Below are 20,432 nucleotides of genomic sequence, written 5' to 3'. Positions count from 1 at the left end.
TTTTATTAATAATTTTTATAATAATTTCTTAACAAAAGTGTAAAAAAATTTTTGCAGGCATATAAAGGTATTTAATTAAATTCTAGACCTTTATTTTTTAAAAAATGAATTTTTAAGTTGCAAATACATAATTCATTTTGATCTTCGAAATGAGTAAAATATAATAAAAAAAATTTAACTTTAAAAAAATAATATTAATTTTCATGTATTAGGAAATAAAATTCATCTATAATATTTAAATACCATAATCTATTATGGTATTTATTAAATATTTATATTTTATATTTTATATTTAAATATTAATTAAATATTTAAATATAGTTTTTAAATATATAATTTCTTAATGTATAATATTGTATAATATAATGTATAATATATAATGTATAAATTATAATTCATATATAATACATAATTTCACACTATGTAAATTTGAACGTTATATTGTATGAATCTCCCGCGCTTTCTTTTATTTGCATCATTAATTGACTTAAATAAACTTACCTATGATTCTTGATTCTTCTTTATCGATTCTTATTTGAATTTGTGTACCGTTGGTAATTATTATCATCTTTACCTTCGCATTACCTTTCGTATGTTCCGTTTACGATTTGTTTATATAGCGCTGACTTTTTCTCTAATACAGCTCTCTCTTCAATAACTGCTAATTGTTTACGTTTTTTACTTTCTTCTTTTTTTGCTTCAATTTCTCGAATGTTCCACACTCTTCTGTTCGTGATCATAAAGGTTAACTATCATCTTCAAATCATTTCTTTTAACCGTTCTAAAATTATAATTTTTTTCATAACGATTATTAAAATATTAATAAAATTGCTTTTCGTTATATAAAAAGGTAATACACGATGTTTTAATTATGTTAATATTGTTTGCAAGTACGTTCTCAATATTAATATAATATACGATTGAGAAAAATGTTTCGATTAAAAACATCAAAATCACGATTTTTCTTTTCTTTTGTTATTTTATCCACATTCACAGCTAATTCGTAGTTAAATCTCACTATAAATCACGATAAAAATTCGAATATTGATTTCAAATGATCTTAATAAAAATCTCACTTCTAAAAAGTGGTCCTCTTTACTTTCGTACTTGTCACTATCGCAGTTCGTTTCCAACTGATTTGACTATTCAAATTGAATCAGTACTGTCACAAATTAAAAGAAACGCATGCGCAAAAGGCTAATATAGCGCACAATTTCAAATATCATGAGAGATAATTACGATTCTAGAAAGATCTTTACTATTATAACATTTACATCGTTATTTAAAATAATTATTTAAAAATATTTTATTTTATTCATTTATTGTTATTCATTTTATTATTGTATTTTTATATTTTGTTTGTTTGTTTATTTCTATCTTAATTTTATTTAAAATAATTATTCTTTTTGTTTTCTTTTATTTTAAATAAAAGATGAAAAAAATTCTGTTAGAAATTAAATATATAATATAATAAAAAAAACAATGATAACATGTTAAAAAAGATATGTATTCGCAACTTTCAATTTTAATTTGCTATCATGATAAAAAATTGTTAAAATCATTCATGTTGATTTATCTTATTTATATTGTCAAAATTTTTCACTCTAATAATTTTAATTAATATTTGAATAAATTTATCCAAAAACAATATATTAATTATACCCTATATCTATTTTATGTAATTCTGTTCCTTTTCTTTTATTTTCTGTGTTTACTTCTTATATTTGATTTTAACATCAAAGATTATATCTTTAAATAATTAAATAAATAGGAAAGATTGGTTAAGATAACAAATAGAAGAAGATGAAAAATATCACTTTTTTCTTCCTATTATTCATAATATATATCGGATTTTTTTATTATATTTTTAACATAATAACTGAATAAATACAATAGATGATTAACATGAAATTTCGATTTTACTTGTATTTTTAAAAGAAATTAATAGCTTAAATGAATAAAAGAATGAAAAAAAGTTTTACATATTAGTGAGGTTTAATTTTTAAAAAAATGCAAAACTAGAATAAAATCTTAAAAAATTTGATATTTCAATTTTGATTGATATTATTGATATTATTTATTCACATAACTAAGTATTAAAATTGATTTAATACTTAAAAGGTATTAAAATAATAAATTTGTTATTTTATCATAATAATGATGATCTTGTATAATCTTTCATAATTATCTATTAAAATTTTATTAAATTATATTAAAAACTATTTAAAAAAATGTTATTGAATTATATTAAATTTGTTTGATCATAAAATAATTCGTTACAAAATTAGACAATAGTTAAGAATTGCTATTAATAATTAAATCCTTATTGTAATATATATATATATATATTATAAGAAGAAATAAAATATAAAGACAAAATTCTTTTTTTTGCTATTTATGATTTTTAATAATAAATACTGGGTAAAATAATAATTGAAATAAAATAGAAATATTTTCAGATATTTTCCTAAAATATATTACATTGATTAATTTGAAATAATTATTTACTTTATATATATTAATAAAAATATTATTTGAAATATTTATATATTTATATATTTGTTTAAATATGTATATGAAATGTATATTTCGATTATATTTTTCATCAATGCCAACGAAAAGATTATTGTTATACAGAACTATCAAATTATCTAACTGATTTTCTATTTGAAATATGTACGTTACCAATGACAAATAAATAAATATTTAACGGATATTAAACGATATTACGAATTATTTCAATTTATATTTCTTTTTTAAACATATATTTTGATTAAAGATAATAATATTCGATTTACTTCCTTCTTTTAGCTGTAATCTTTAAAAATTAATATTTGAAATAATTTTCTTTTAAATTTTCTTTTAAATTTCTTTAAATTTAAGATTAATTGAATTATTAATTGAAATAATTATTCTCGTATATCCAGAAAAATATATATTAAATAAATATTTTTAATATATTTTATAAAATACGTCATTTCAATTAATAATTTCAATTTGCATATATAAAAAAATACGTATTTTCAAATATTTTTATATTTTTATATTTTAATATTAAGAATATAATGTAATATTAAGAAATTTTGTAATGTAATATTAAGAAATAAAATAAACATCATCTTTTTCAAATACGTACATTTCAATTATTATTTTCAATATTTTTTATTTGAAATTTATCCAGTTCTACACAGCATCGAAATTAGGACGAAACAACCAATATTGATCACCACTGCCGCATGTTTTGCCAAACTATTTGGTTTCTATATTGAAAACAAGAATGATCTTGTAAGTTTCCTCGATGTTTTTCTTAGAAAAAAGATTTGTTCTATCTAATCATAATATGATTAGATTTTTTCCTTTCTCCTTTTAGTTTTTAAAATTGAAAAATATCAGCAAAAATGAATACATATTATAGCTATAATTATTATTTATTTTAGCTATAATTATTATTTTAAAATATTGGAACGTTAATTTCGTAGAATTATTTCATGTTAAGAGCAATCGAATTAAAATAATTAAATAATTATAAAAACATGAAATACTTTCGAAGTTGGAAAATTATCATTTTTTTAAAATTGATTTTTTCAAAACTTGTTTATTACAAAATTGAAAAAAAGTTAAAATTTATGGAATAATATAATCGTACAATTTTTTATATTTTTATTTTTCTCTAATAATTATACTTATATATATACATATATATACATAATATAAATAACTTTAAAAAAATATATGTATAATTTTAAATAAATAAATATATATATATATATATATATATATATATATATATATATATATATATATATATATATATACATATATATTTATTTATTTAACATGGATCAAAATAGTACAAATGAAGTCTGAAAGATAAAATGGTTTAAAAAGAACTAAGAATAGTAAAATTGTATTGAAGATTTCGTGAAGTATTTAAAAATTAATCAATATATATGTATCTTAATATCTTAATTCTATTTAAATATAATTAAATATAATCAATAAGAAGTTATACTACGTGTATAGAATAAATAAAAAATATAATAATATTTTTTTCTTTATACTATATTTTTATAATCTTTAAATAATAATAATTTTTAAAAAATCAAATATATATAATACATAAAATAAATTGAATATTTTAGAAATTATTCAATTCTATGTATGTAAGTATGTCTTATTCAATTTTTCTATTATATTATCATTGAATCATAAAATATTCACTATCTTTCATCAATCATATCTCAAAATTTACCAAATTTATGTATATTTGAAAAATTTAATTCTTTTAAAAATTCTCCAATACAATTTTGTTATATTTTCAATTTTTATCTGATTTTGTGCTATATTATTTTTTAATTTGTACAAAGAATTTTATCCATGCTATATTATTATATGGAAATATTAATAGTGGTATTATATAGTATATAATAACACTATTAATATTTATTAATGGTGTTATTATAATACAGATTAATGTATAATAATTAATGTATTATTATGAGACAGTTTTAAAACCTAAATTGATTTTGAATATCAGAATAAGCACAAAAATATCAAGTTGAGATTTGTATTATTAAAAAATTTAAGAAACTTAAAATTAAAAATATATATTAGAAATATAAAATTTTCAAGAATATAAAAAATATAGTATATAAAAAATATAAAAATTTATTAGACAAAATGAAACTAATCATATCATAATCTCAATATGTATAATATAATCTATCTCATTTCAACATATAAATTTCAATAATTTAATAAATAAGCCTCAATCTCAAAGAAATTTTTGTATATTAATTTTTGTGTTTATTTTTAGATTCTCTAAAAATGTTTCATGAATATATTAATATTCCGTATAAAAAGTAAAGAAATTATATTTGTTTTAACTTATGTATTATGAAATTATTGTCATTATATTAATTTTTATGTTATTATTATGTATATCAGAATATTATTAGTGTTAAATATTTATAATATAATTATCCTAAAAGTTCTTTTCGTTATTTATTTGTACTTATTTTAGCATCCAAATAATTTGAAATATATATACAGTCTAGTTTATTTAAAAATGCTCAATTTTTTTCATTGAATATTCTAAATCTTTTTCCAAAATTTATTAATTAATAATAATAAAAAGTTGAAAATTGATAAGATTATTAATTATTTGATTTGATTTTTTATTAAAAAAAATTGGTTCTCTCAATGATATTAGAAATTATCTCGAGTACTTTTTAAGTACTTAAATCAAACTCATTTTGAAAAAAGAAAATAGTAGATGTTCCAAATAGAAATAGAATTTAAAAAATTTTAATTAACGTAATTTACATATAAAACATATAAAATTTTTATAAATAATAAAAAAACATTATTAAAATACATAGTAAATATGATCATTATTTTACAAAAACGAAATTACGAAAGTTTTACATTTATATGTATAGCAAAATAACAAAAAGAACCTTCTAGAATCTAATATTTCTTCAATTTTTCTTAAATAAATAAAAATAATCTATCAAACGATCTCTTTTTTTATTTTAATTTAAAAGAAAAACCAAGACTCACCTTCTCAGAAGAAAAATATTTCGCCTCTTCCACATAGACGCAGTTATGGTAGGTTTGCCAAAACTCGCGGAACCAAGGATTCTTTTGCTCATGATCAAGAGTCAATCCCGTGAAGTACTCATCGAAGCCCGATAAGGGCGCGTAAAGTGGTTGAACAGCAAGAGCACCTTCCAACACGGTTGTTTGCTGATAATTTATGTCGTTGTGATCCGGCCATGCATCACTGCACAACCAAACGAATCGAGAGCCAACATGAACGCGCCTCGCTGCCTCCAGAACTCGCAACGTTGTTGCTTTTTCCGCAAACAGTACCACCACTGTAAATAACCACTCAAAAAAGTTTCTTTTTCTCTTGATTGGTAAGAAAATAGTTTTCCAAATGGATATATTCTAATGGATAGGAAAACTATATTAAAATTTTACTAAAGATACTATAATATGAATTAATGTCATGATATTGTATTGAATGTGAAGTAGATATTAAAATTTTATTATTTTTTAGTATTTATGCATAGAAATATATAGCCATTTGTTTTTTTTCTTTTTTTCTAATTTTAATTCTTTTTTTTCTAATATTATTCTTAATTACAATAATATTTTTCAAATAAATAAAATTGATTAATATTTTTTATTAATAATTCATTATCAAAGCCAAAACAAAAATTTTTGCGAAGAAAAAATGATAAATATATACCTCAAAAATCATCAATTAAGCTTCATCGACTTCTGAAACATCTTATATGATATTTATCATATAGATATATATAAATTAATAAATATTTCTTAAATAGATTGTTTTTTTTTTTAATTTTTTCAAACTAGAAATGTATAGATTTTAACAATTATTCTAAATAAAAAACAAACAATTTTTCTTTAAAAAAATCAATCAAATAAAAATATCAATTGAATATATTTAGAAATAAAGTTTATATTAAATTTTATAAAATTTACAGAAAAATGTAAAAAGAATTCATTGTTCAATGAATAAAAAATTTGATATAATTAAATAAATTTGATATAATTAACATACGTTTCTCATTCACTTTAAAAAATAAATAATATCAATCATATCAAAAAAATAAATAACAATTAATTTTTTAATAATTACAAAATTGCATAAAAATCATTGTTTTTATGCATGTATAAATTCATTGGATATAAAAATAAGTTTTTTTTTTTAATTAATAAAATAATAAAATAAAAGAACGATAAAGAATAAAGTATAATAAGAATTTTGATACGTTTTTCTTCCATATTCATTCTCTTTTTTTTTCAAGCTACTAATCTGTAGCGTCATTATCGAATATTAAAAATTTTGCTAACATGTTTTCTATATTACAATTCATTTTTACAAATTTATATAGTATATAGTAAACATTTTTTTTCTAAACATTAATTATCAATTAATTAATGTTATTAAAATTAATGTAATTAATGTAATTAAAAAGCAATTTTCTTATATTGTATAAATATGTTCATTTTATATCAAAATATTTAACTCTTTTGCATGTTTATATTAAAATAAAACGATCAATGATATAACATAGAAAAAAAGAAAGAAATATTATGACTGATAATATAATAAGAGCAAAAAATAGAAAGTCCGAAAATATATCTAAATACATTTTGAAGAAAAACAAAAAAATAAAAATTTCAAAACCTTCCTGACAACTTAAAAATTAAGTTTGTAAAAATTATCTTTAATAAAATTACAAAACAGAATCAAAATTGATAATAAGATTCAATTAATATGCCATTAAATTACATATCAATTCTTCAATTATAAAACTATATTAAAATTTTATGAAAATATGCTATGAAAATATTTAACTCTTACTCTGTAAATGAGAGTTATTATTCCGATATATTTTTCAGTACAAAAAACAATAAAAGTCTTTGAAAAAAATTTGTAAAAATTTATATAACATTTCTCAAATCCTAAATTAAAATCAGAATAAAAAATTTCAAAAAATAATTTGTGTGAATTATTATTATTGCAAATTATAAAAATGAAAAATCTGACCTTTTTAGAAATGTCTGGACATGAATAACCCCCATTTAATGAGTAAGAGCCTTTTTCCATTATTCAGTTCTTGTCTTCCGATTAAAAATGAATGTCAACCAATTATCGATTGATATAATGCTCGTTTTCCATGCTGTCATTTATGTGTAATCGAGTGGCATCAAAAATGCTTTGTAAGAAAAAAAAAATAGAATAATAAGCAATATGGAAAATGATTGATAATCGATTGACATTTAATTTCAATTAAGTGACAAAAATTTAAAGAGAATAGAATAAAAAGTATTTTAAGAATAAGAAAAAAATAAACATTTTGTTTTTTGATTTAAGAGATTTTGAATTAGTTATAAATAAAAAATCAATTATATAAATAATTTTATAAAAATTTCGTATAAAATGTTTTTACAAATAAATATTTTTAATATTTTTCATTTCGTAAAAAATTAGAAAATCAGAGAATAAATATGAGATTAATATAAATTAAAAAAAATGAATTAGAAAAGTATATTAAAATATTTTATTATAAAATTTAATGAGATATTAATTTTAAATACAATAATATAATTAGAATTTATTTTATTTTATAATAATCATATATTAAATTTCATTCTATAAAATCACAGTGAATCTAGAATAATTATGATAATTATTAAATTTACAATTTCAAATAATAGATTTTTTTAGATTCTTTTTTTCAAATTTATTATCTAGTGATTGAAATTATTATGAAAATTGAAATTATTATTCATTAGTAAATTTCAAATATCTCATATTATTACTTTATCATTTTATTTCTTATAATCACATAAAAAGTGAAAAAGATAAAATAAAATTTTAAATATTAATTACAATAATATTCAATAATTATAAATATTACAATTATAATTACAATTATAATATAGTTTTATAATTCTTAATTGTTTTTAGTTATTTGAAAGTCATAAAATAAATAAAAATAAATTTTATTTAAATATGCACAAAAATTTTCTGTTGCAATAAAATTAAAAAGGATCTATATAAGATGAATACAAAGAATTAATAAATGATAAACTTTTGAAAAATTGTTATAATAATTATTAAATCTATATTATAATGGTATATTACAAATTAAAATTTTAAATTATGCTAATATTTCTATATCTTTTATACTTATAAATATTCTTTTATTTAAAGATATCTTTGAAATATTTTTTTCTATTTTTTAATTTATTTTTAAATTAGTAAATTAAAAAATAACAATAAATATTAAAATCTGTTATTATTTTAAGATAATAAAAATATTTATCAATTATAATAGAGATTGAAATGATTCTGAAAACAATTGTTTCAAATTGTTACATATATAATATATAATACATATATATCATTGTATGTATTGATTCTAAAACATTTATAAAGAAATAAAATAATATTTTACAGATTAAAAATATTTTAATCTATATCAGTTACAATTCTGATTAAAAAAACATTATTATTTATATCAATTCTATAAAGTTTTTATATTAGTTTTATATCTTAATATATTAAATATATAATATTATTAATTACATATTATATGATTTTATCATATTTGATAAAAAATTTATCAAATTTCAATTCAATTCGAAATATCCTGTATATAGTTTATAACATCATTTCGATTCTTTATAATTAACTGTTTATAAAATCAGAATTATAATACATTATAATATAATCACAAAATTTAATCTAATTAGTTTCAAGATAAGTAATCAAGATATGATTTGCTAATCTAAAATAATTTAATAGATAAATGTAATATTTGAAAAATATTTCGTCAGCTTTTTCGATAATTGTCGATTTAACCTAATTAGTTTTAAAATAAATCAACTGATCCAAAATAATTTAACATACATTAGACATACATACAAAGATATGCATAGGATATAGAAAATATATACTGGATTAGAATATAATATTTAAAAAATATCTCGAAATACTTCAACGTGTACTACGGATACGTTCAACGCGTATTATTGATCTAACCTAGTTTCAAGATGTAATGTTAATTCAAAATAATTTAATACATATTAAATTACGATATGGAATAATGGAAAACATTGGATTAAAAAATAATATTCGAGAAATACCTTTAACATCTGTTTTTTCGGCGATTGTACGGACCACGACGTCATAGTCATCATCCTTGAAACGATCTTTACTAATTCGTTGTTGTTTGCTAAAGCATATCGAATAATTGGCTGCCAATGATACCAACATCTCGTATCCGTGATCCCCATACTCCGAGTCCGTGTAAACGACCGATACATATGACCATTGGAATTGGCTAACAATAGATTAGATCGATAAAAAAATATAAAATAGAACGAATATAATAAATATACATATCTTGATACAACAACTCAGAAATTAAATTTACAATAAAAATTTATATATATATAGTATATCAGTTAAAAAAAACCTTAATTATCTTAATTATCTAAAATCTTTATTTTTAAAAAATTTTTGATTATCTTTCATTTAATAATTTAAATATTTTCTTTTCGAATTTCTATTTCTATAATTAAATTAAATTTCTCGTTATCAGTTATTCAGTATTTTTTAAAGTTGGTAATTGGTAATTAAAATTGGTAATTATTAATAAATAATTATTATAATTATTATTCATATATTTTAATTATAAATTTAATTCATGAATAAATACTTGAAACGTAAATGAATTCTAAAAGAAAGCAATTTATATAAAAAATTATATTTTTAATTATTTGTTGTTTGATAGTTTAAACTAATTAATAATTATCAGAGATATCCTATTCAAATTTAAATAAATATGTTTATAAATTTGAATTTATATTTATTAATTTAAAAATAAAGTAATATAATAACAATAAAAATTGTTTTAATATAATATAAATAATAACAAAATAAATAAAATAATAATAACAAAATACAAATTTTATATAAATAATTATTCGATTAAAAATTTATTTATTAAATTCCAATACAATATCCTCTCAATTATATATTACTTACCGTAGAATCTCGAGCATTGCTCGCGCTTGATTCACATCGCTAGGGACTGTGCGGAAAAATCTTGGAAATTTTTCCTTGCTACTGAGAAAAGGCGACGTGGCCATGTAGGAAATCTGCGGTATCGGAAACAAAGCCAGCACTGATGCGACCTGTAAACCATAATCTCGAATTTAGAATATTTGAATATTTAATTATAGAATTATAAATCACTTCAAATCAATATTAAATGTCAAGTGATAAATTTGATTATTTTCAATTTTTAATTTTTAAAAATTTTTTAAATTTTGATCGTTTTGAAGTTCTAGAAAATCTTAATAGATTCGAAGTTTTTAAGTAAATAAAATAAGCTAAAATAATTCTCAAGAATTTCGAATCTATAATCTATAAAAATCTAGAATCTATAAAAGATCTATAATCTATAAGATTTTTAGATCAAGAAAAATTTCAGAAAAAAGTAGTAATTTTAATTAAATAAAATAAGTTTGTTAATTAAATAATTTCGATCGATATCCTATTGATATCATTATATATAGTGATAAATGTCATTAATATTAACATATTAATGATAATTCGATATATCGATAACGAATGAAAATAATTGAAATTCTTAAAATCTTTCATTTTTTCTTTACAATAATTTTGAGTAAATAAAAATAGAAACACTATCCATTAATAATATTATATTATAATAATATTATATATTGAAAACTAACAATAATATATATATATAAAATATATCGATAATCGATAATCACAACTCTATCGATATTTACTTGAATGGTAACCGAACTCGATTCAGCTCCGAGTATTGCGACCACGTTATCGAAATCAGTATTCAAGAATTTCGGCACACTTCGGTCTTCGCATTCGTAACCTTCGACTCCGAATCGATCGTTGCGCACTATTGAACCTAAAATCGTTCTCGAATGAATGCTTGCATTAACCGCTAATAAATAAGCGAACAAGCGATCACTTACCCTTAATGAAGTAGAATACACGCTCTAGAGCATAAGTAGGATTGTCACAAGTATCGAATGCCACCGCGCCAAGTTGTATACCGGGAAGTATTTTTGGATTCTTATTGATTCGCTCGATCGTATAGAGCATTGCTTCTAATGGTTGAATACCATCTTCCATCTGAAATAAATAAAATATTGAAATATTAAAATTAATTTATTAATTTATTATGAACAAGACAAAAATTTAAATGTAAATAAATAGAGAAGGTAAAATATGAAATAGAATTGAAATATAAGATATAAAGATTTTGATTTACATGGTGAATTAATAATTTTAAAAACTTTGAATGTTTTTGTTATTTTTAAATATATTGGGTTGGCAACTAAGTAATTGCGGATTTTTTTTAGAAAATCAAAGACAATTTTTTCATGGAACTAAATAACTTTATTCCGTAATGTGTTGCCCATTTTGATCAATGACCTTTTGCCATCTTTCAGGCAGCATCATAATCCCACGTTCATGAAACTTCTGGTTTTTATTAGCAAAAAACTGAATCAGGTACGATTTGATATCATCATTATTGAAATTTTTACCATTCAAGAAGTTTTGTAAAGATCGAAACAAAAAGTAATCAAATGGTGCAAGGTCAGGACTATATGGTAGATGTGGCAAAACATCCCAACCAAGCTCCAATAATTTTTGCCGAGTGACCAAAGATGTGTGTGGCCTTGCATTGTCATGATGGAATACAACACCTTTTCGATTTGTCAATTCGGGCCACTTTTCTTCAACTGCATTGTTTAATTTCGTTAGTTATTCAATGTAGACAACAGAATTGATCGTTCGGTTGGGTGGTAAGAGTTCAAAATAGACAATTCCTTTGTAATCCCACCAAACTGATAACAAAACCTTCTTTTGATGAATACCAGCTTTTGATGTTGTTTGAGCTAGTTCACGTGGCCTGCTCCACGATCTTTTCCGCTTGATATTGTTGTAAACAACCCATTTTTCATCGCCAGTTATCAGTCGTTTTAAAAATGGATCATTTTCATTACGTTTCTTTAGGAAATTGCAGCTGTTAATGCGTTGCGTTAAATGCTTTTCTTTCAGTTCGTAAGGAACCCATGTATCGAGTTTTTGAACATAGCCAAGTTGTTTTAAGTGGTTTTCAATGCATGTATGTGATACATGAAGCTTCTCTGCAATCTCATTGTACTGTGACGATCCGAATCGATTATTGCTTTGATTAAGTCGTCATCAACTTCAACTGGACGACAGAGCGTTTTTCGTCTTTGAGTGAAAAATCACCAGAACGAAATTTGTCAAACCAATTTTGACACTGCCGTTCTTTTAAGGCTTCGTCGCCATAAACAGCGCATAACTTTTTGTGAGCTTGCGATGCGTTTTTCCCTTTGCGAAAATAAAAAAGCAAAATATGACGATAATGTTCCTTTTGATTTTCCATTTTTCAACGAACGCCAAACGAAAACTGCGCAACCGACCAAAAAACTTTTTTTACTGATTGACAGCTGAATTGCCAACTATCAAATAACAAAATGTGTTTTACATTTGGACTACGCCAGCAAACCTAAAAATTCAACTGAAGCCATCTATGAGTGAAATCCGCAATTACTTAGTTGCCAACCCAATATATATATATATATATAATTCATAGAATAGAATATATAAAAGAATATATAAAAGAATATATAGAATATATTTATTTACATAATGGATTAATAATTTTAAGAATTTTGAATGTTTTTGCTTTTTTAAATATATAGAAAATATTTAATTGCATAGTATAGAGAGACTTGCAACATGCAATTCATTTTTCATTTTTTTAAGTATAATTAAATAAGTTCAACAAGAATAATATTACGAAATTAGATACTGTATTAGATAATTATCTTGTGGTCGGATATATCACGTAAATCGCAATTTATGAATGGCTATATGAAAGAATGGTCGAATATATATCATATACGTGAATTGCATAATTGAATCACAATATACGATGTAAAAGAAGAATTGCGATATGAAATGCTCGATGATGGTTATCGATGCAATATTTGCATTCCATTTAACAATTTTGATCATTTTTTATGATATCTGTTGTATTTTTTATGATATTTATTTATTATTGAATAACTTTATATTGGAAATCATTGAAATCTTAATATTTGAATAAAAAAAATTAAAATTTAAATCTGAATCTAAATATTCATTATTTTACTTAATACTGTTTAGAAAAATATATATTTAAAATATATTTAAAATTTTAAAAAGTTTCTTTATTTATAAAAAAATTATAACTTGCATGTTACAAGTTTTCTTATACTATATAACTTTTCAAAAATAGATTAATTTTTCTATATTTCTAATAACATAACATAATCTCTAATAAAATATTCAAAATAATTAAAATTATTGATCTATCTTGTTTCAGAAAAATATTATTAATATTTTAGAAATATATTGTAAAATATATTGTGTAAACATATAACTTATATATTTTATATCAAATATAAAACAAACAAGTCGTCTTAAAATTTCTTTCCATTTTTTTATTATGAATTTTTTTCATCTTTCTAGAATTTTCATAATTCATAATTTCACTTTTTCAGAATAGTGAACGATATAAATTGTATTTACATTATATTTTAACAATTATATTATTTATAATTGTTAATATTTATTTATAAAATTTTATATATCTTATAGATAGAATAAATAGAATCTTAAAATCAGAATTCTATTTTAACTTCAATTATTCTATTTATTCAAAAATGCAAATATTCAAAATAACTTTAATTTATTTGTAAAATATTTAAGATGACTTTATAATAATATTTAAAAAATCAATTTTTTTATGGAATTCATTACATTATTTTATTTGAGTTACATTTAAAAAAGTAACCTATAATTTAATACAATTATATAATTTAATAATTTTTTAATATTGTTATTTATATTTTATAATAGAAAACAAAAAAATACTTAACAAGAAAATATGTGTTATTTAAAACAAAAAAAAACAAAATATCTTATATAATATCATAGTATATATTTTTCAAATCTATCATCATATGTGTTAATAAAAGAATTTTTTAGAACCAATTTTTTAGAATCCAATAGACTAATAGATAAAAATAAAAACAGTGCAATGAAATAAGAATGATCATTTTCCATTCTTAATATTCACTATAAAAATACAAAATAAGTAGTAAAGATAACTTACCCATAACAAGATAATATTGCATGCATATAATAACTGTTCTGACAGCTGCAGAAAGCAACAAACTAATTGTGTTGTATCTCTATATCTAGAATCGAGACTCAGATAATCGACATCCCAATTGATCAAGGTCATAAATAATAATCTTGAGTTAATCGAAGTTCCAATTATTAACGAATTTCTTTACATTTTTCATCTGAATTCACAGACTTCAAGATTCATCAAATTAGTTTCCATTCAATGATAGTATCAACGAACATATTTATTAATTATTACGAAAAATAATGTCTAAATCACATATTCTCTGTACAGAATAAATAAATTTTTAGATAATTTAAAGAATTGTTTTTCACAATAATATTATATAATATTAATATTCAATCTTTCTATTATATGAGTAATTAATATATAAAAACACGATTAATATTTTGTTATATTTAAACCTGGAATTAATTGGATAATATCAGATAAAATGATTTTGCAGGTAAAATGGATGTTATTTTTTAAAAGTCATTAAACTTTCTGATTTTCAGTTATTTTTGATATTATATTGCGTACAAATATATATAATTATTACTTATATTTTTATTTTTTAATCTTTTAAATATAATTTAGTAAATATATTTTATCAAAAAAGTAATGATTTTTTTCAGAATATAATAAGTTAATTAAATAAATAATTAATTAAATAAAATAATAATATAATTTTTACAGATTATATTTATATAATGAAATATACAATTATTAAAAAAACAAGTAAGTCATCATTTGCTGATTTTTGGGTTAGAAGATTCATAAAGATATAAGATTAATAAATGATCCATTAAAAATATGCATATTTATTTTAATTTAGATGCTATTCAGATTATGAAAAAGAACAATCAAAACAATGATTAAAACATAAATAAATAAAAAAAAATTTTTTAATTTTTTAAACAAATTCTTTATTTTTAATAAAATTTTTTTGTGAATATGTAAAATATAAAGAGTCATAGATTGAGGAATTTTTTTTCTAGCTAAATTATTTTAAGAAAATAAATTTAATAAATTTTCATTCAAATCAAAATTTCGAAATTAATTAATAAATTTTTTTGTAAAATAGTCTAATATTTAAATGTTAAATATTTTTGCAAATTAATATAATATAATATATATACTATTATAATATAATACTTCACAAAAGTTTTCGAACACTTTTTTTATTTTTTAATGAAATATTAATAATTGTTAACGAAACTTCATAATTATGCAGAGCATATAAGATTATCCATGAAGCAATTTCTTTTTAACTAAGATGTTTTAAAGAAATACAATTAATGCTTAAACTTTTAATGAATTTGTTAATCAAAAATTAAAAAATTGTTGATAATTTAAAATTGATTTTATATCTCTAAAAGAGATTTCTTGATGAAAAGAAAATTATATAATTATATGATAATCTATTATATTATTATATATTATATATTATATTTTATATATTATATTTTTATATATATTTTATATACAAAGTTTTATTAAAATTAAAATTTTTCAATTAGATGAATTTTTCTCTAAAATTTGCTTTAATATTTTCATGAAACACTATATTAAAATAATAAATATATTTAAAAATTTATATTATTATCATTATTGTTAATAATATTATTGATTAATATTAAAAAATAAATACTGATAAATATATAAAGTATATTTTATTTAAGTTTATTTGAATATCCTGAATAAAAATATAAAAAAATATTTTTATAAAAATTATTTGAAGTATATGAAGAGAATATAGAAATAATCAAATTTCTGTAGACAGAAGATTTTCGGAAATATCAAAATCATTTTTATTTTTTAGTATGTTATAGAAATCGATTATTATCAGCAAATGTAACTGAATTAATTAAAAAAAATGAATTTCTAAACAAAAATTTAAAAAAAATATTCATTGAATAAATTTTCTTAATATAAATAATATTTTAATTTATTTTTAATCAAAAACTTCAAAACTTATAAAACTATAATTTCAATCCGTAAATTAATATCAATTTTTTAAAAATTATATGAATTTAAATAAGAATACGTTCATATATGTATAATACATGAATTTAATATACATTATTATATATTTAAATATACATAAAATATAATATATATTATTACATAAAATTACAATATTATACATAAAATTAAAATATATTATAGATATAATGAATAAGATTTACAGAACTATATAAACTAACTAAATATATTAATTTTATATATGTAATATATATTTTTAAATATACATGAAATAGAGATGTCTAATTATATAATAATAACTCTAATTTAACAATAGACGTACGAGTTGATATTCATTTGGATAGATAACCGAGACTCTTTATATACTATATAAAGAAACATATCTAATTTCTTATTAAACGAGAACTTCATTTTCATTTCTAGACTTAGAATTTAACTTATCATCAAAATTACATGTTTCATTGAAATGTACACCGTCTAAAAAATTTAATCATATTAATAGAAGGAAGTCTAAAATTTCTTAACAATTTCGAATTACCACTTATATTTTTTAATATTTTCTACTGATGACATTTTTTTCACTATTCTGTATTATTTTAATATTTTTTAGCATATTTTCTTCGTGTTACAAAACAATATGTAATTATCTATAATGAAAAAATATTTATATATTTATTACTATTACTATTTAAAATAATCCTTTTTGAATTGAATCAAATTGAATTCGAATTTTTTTTGGGATGTTATAAAAAGAAGATATTACAAAAATGTTATTACTGATGGTTTTTCATTGTAATGAACTTTACACATTTTAATGCCTATATCTTTTGTATTTTGTAATTTTTATAAGATAACATTTTCCTTATTATTTGAATTTAAAAAATTTAACTTTTATTCAAGAATATAATCTATAAATATATAAAAAGATTATTAAAATATAATTTAATTTCGTTTACACAATTCATTCTATTCTTTTATATATAATATATTTTTGTATTTATAAAAAAAATTATATATAAAAAAAATGAATAAAATTTTTTTGTATTTATAACATTATATACTTTATCTTTATTTATTGCTTATAATTATAGTTTATAATTAATAGAAATTTTTGTTCGAATATAGTATTTGATCTAGAAACTAATTAAAAATATTTCAAATGAAGTTCTAATGATTTTTTAAAATAATAATTTTACAAATGATATATACAAACGATGTAACGTAAAATAAATTAAATATATTCAAGTATTCAGAGTACTCATTATAACTCAAACTCCGATTTCAAAACCGGATATGAGTAGAGAAGAAGATAGGGATATAAGATTATATAACGACCTTTCACAATAACCATTGTCGTTCATCAATCTTGTTTTGTTTAATGGACGCTTATTGTTGCTGCAGGAAGTTTTTGTGGATGCATATTTAAATGAAATAAAATATTTATTTCAAAAATTGTTATATTAAACAAAAAAACAACGAATGACAAAAGTATATATATACAATATATATTATAAAATATATATTATATACGATTTTTGATTTATTAATTTATAAATTATATACTTTATAAATTATGTACTTTAAAAAGTAAAATATAATTAGTAGAAAATATAATATTTATTTATCTAATAATTTAGAGGTTATATTCACAAAAATATTCTAAAAATTATAAAATTAATTTATTATTTTATATGGAAAATTTTAAATAATATAAGATATAATTTTTATTTTCTTACCATAATTTCTAAAATTAAATACTTCAATAATTCATGGAAAATGTAAGAAACCAAATAATATAAACGTATTTTATGATTTTCAATGTTTTTGGAAATTTTCAACTGAACAAAATATATATCTTGGTAAAAAAAAAAAGAAATAATATAATTATAAAATCAGATTTTAGATGAGGATTACTATACAATACATAATACAATAATATGTATAATTCTCATAAATATGGAAAAAAATATCTTTGGAATATTTTCTTAATATAATCTTTCAAGTGGAGAAAAAATTTTTGCAAATCATTTTTGCAAATTTAAAATATAAAATATTTATATTATTTTTTATAAATATTATAAAAATATTAAATATTAATATTAATATCAATTTAATATTAATATTAATTCATTAATATTAAAATTATTATATATAATGTTATATAATTATATAACATAATCATATAATTAGTTTAATTATATTAATTATATTATAATATATGATTCATAATTATCTGCTACCTTTCTTAATTTTCAATTTTTCATAACCATATTTTCAAAAAATATAATAAATACAAATATGAAAAATATAATAAAAATATCGTTCTTAATTTTTGATTGAAGATTTAGTATTTCATGATCAAACAATGATTTGAGTGATACGAGCCAAGAACGTTAATAAAAATACAAACAAATGTATGTAGACTAACCAATGTAAAGTTAATATATCTAGCTCGATAAAAGAAGATAAATATTTTCGAATCTAAAAATACATTTTCCTCCATCATATGAGCAAATTGATTAGCGAATATGAATATGAATACGAATATATGAATATATCCACTTAAGTGATTAATGTAATTATGCAAATGTTTATTAAAACCGAAAAAAATCCAAATCACTGCAAAAATTTTCGAAATTTAGTCTAAAAAACTAGAATAGATTCAAAAAAACGATGGATGAATAATAGCTAAAGAATGTTATGCATAATAAGACAGTTTTTTTAATACCAAAAAATTGATTCAATGCAATTTTTATTCTAAAAAATTCTAAATATTTTATAACTTGATATAAGTTAGTAGTTTTTATTATCATAAACTTAGTTATTTATATTCATTCTTATATATGTTTTAAAAAATAAAAATAAAATTTTTTTTTAATCGCATATTTCCTCATCTCTAATTATGTATTACATGTTAACAATATATAAGATGATTTTATTTAACGCTATTTTATTTAATTCTTTGTTTTAAAAACATATCTTGAATGTTAATGAATTAATTAAATATTATTATACTATCTTTTATTTTATTACAGTTAAATACTGGTTAATGTAAATCTTATTATCAATTTAAATTTTCTACAAAAATTTTTATAAAAATTAAAATTCCTATTTAAAAATTAATCCTGGCAAAAATATCAGCTATCAAAATTTGTATTTTTGAAAAAAATTACTATTCCTTATTTTTTAATATCATAAATTTTATATATTAGTATAAATCTTAAAATTATCAATTTAAATTTTCTGTATTTCCCATAAATTTTGATAACCATTTAACTTTTGCAAAAATTATTCACTATCGAAAATTTTTCTTTTTTTTGAAAGAAATTATTATTCACCTGAATCGCACCACAGTTCTCGCCTTCATTACCCTTTCGGTGAACAGGAAACAAGCCACCAAGCAACAAATCACCGGTCACATTCGCGTACAGGACACTAGTATCCTTGATATTTGATTCGATGGACAGGATAAACTCGAACAAACTCGTAATCAACATCACTTGAACCACAATTCCAATCGACATCATCAATCGAGAAAATTTCTCCTTCTCTTCACACCGGATTCTATCAACGTGTCAACGAAGAAATGTCCACAGTCAGTGCTCGATTCGAAAGGACGAAACTACGAGGCGCCCT

At 19.6% G+C, this 20,432-nt stretch overlaps 1 protein-coding gene across 2 annotated transcripts in view; it reads right to left on the bottom strand.

Annotated features, from left to right (window-relative positions):
- Window positions 1-20,432, bottom strand: part of LOC726424 (metabotropic glutamate receptor) — an 81,070-nt gene that overhangs the window by 58,622 nt on the left and 2,016 nt on the right. Inside the window, exons 1-6 of one of the 2 annotated variants that reach the window (XM_026445913.1) lie at window positions 20,135-20,420; window positions 11,572-11,731; window positions 11,368-11,504; window positions 10,595-10,743; window positions 9,691-9,887; window positions 5,563-5,879 (exon numbers count right to left, since the gene is read on the bottom strand). In XM_026445913.1, coding sequence (XP_026301698.1) covers window positions 5,563-5,879; window positions 9,691-9,887; window positions 10,595-10,743; window positions 11,368-11,504; window positions 11,572-11,731; window positions 20,135-20,323 — 1,149 coding nt within the window. In that variant the 5' untranslated portion in view covers window positions 20,324-20,420. Of the gene's footprint in view, window positions 1-5,562; window positions 5,880-9,690; window positions 9,888-10,594; window positions 10,744-11,367; window positions 11,505-11,571; window positions 11,732-20,134; window positions 20,421-20,432 lie in introns of those variants that run through there. The other variant, XM_026445914.1, reaches the window with a different exon arrangement.

This window comes from Apis mellifera, linkage group LG16 (genome assembly GCF_003254395.2).
Source record: "Apis mellifera strain DH4 linkage group LG16, Amel_HAv3.1, whole genome shotgun sequence".
Taxonomy (NCBI): Eukaryota; Metazoa; Arthropoda; class Insecta; order Hymenoptera; family Apidae; genus Apis; species Apis mellifera.
This window is presented reverse-complemented; position numbering and strand designations above follow the sequence as displayed.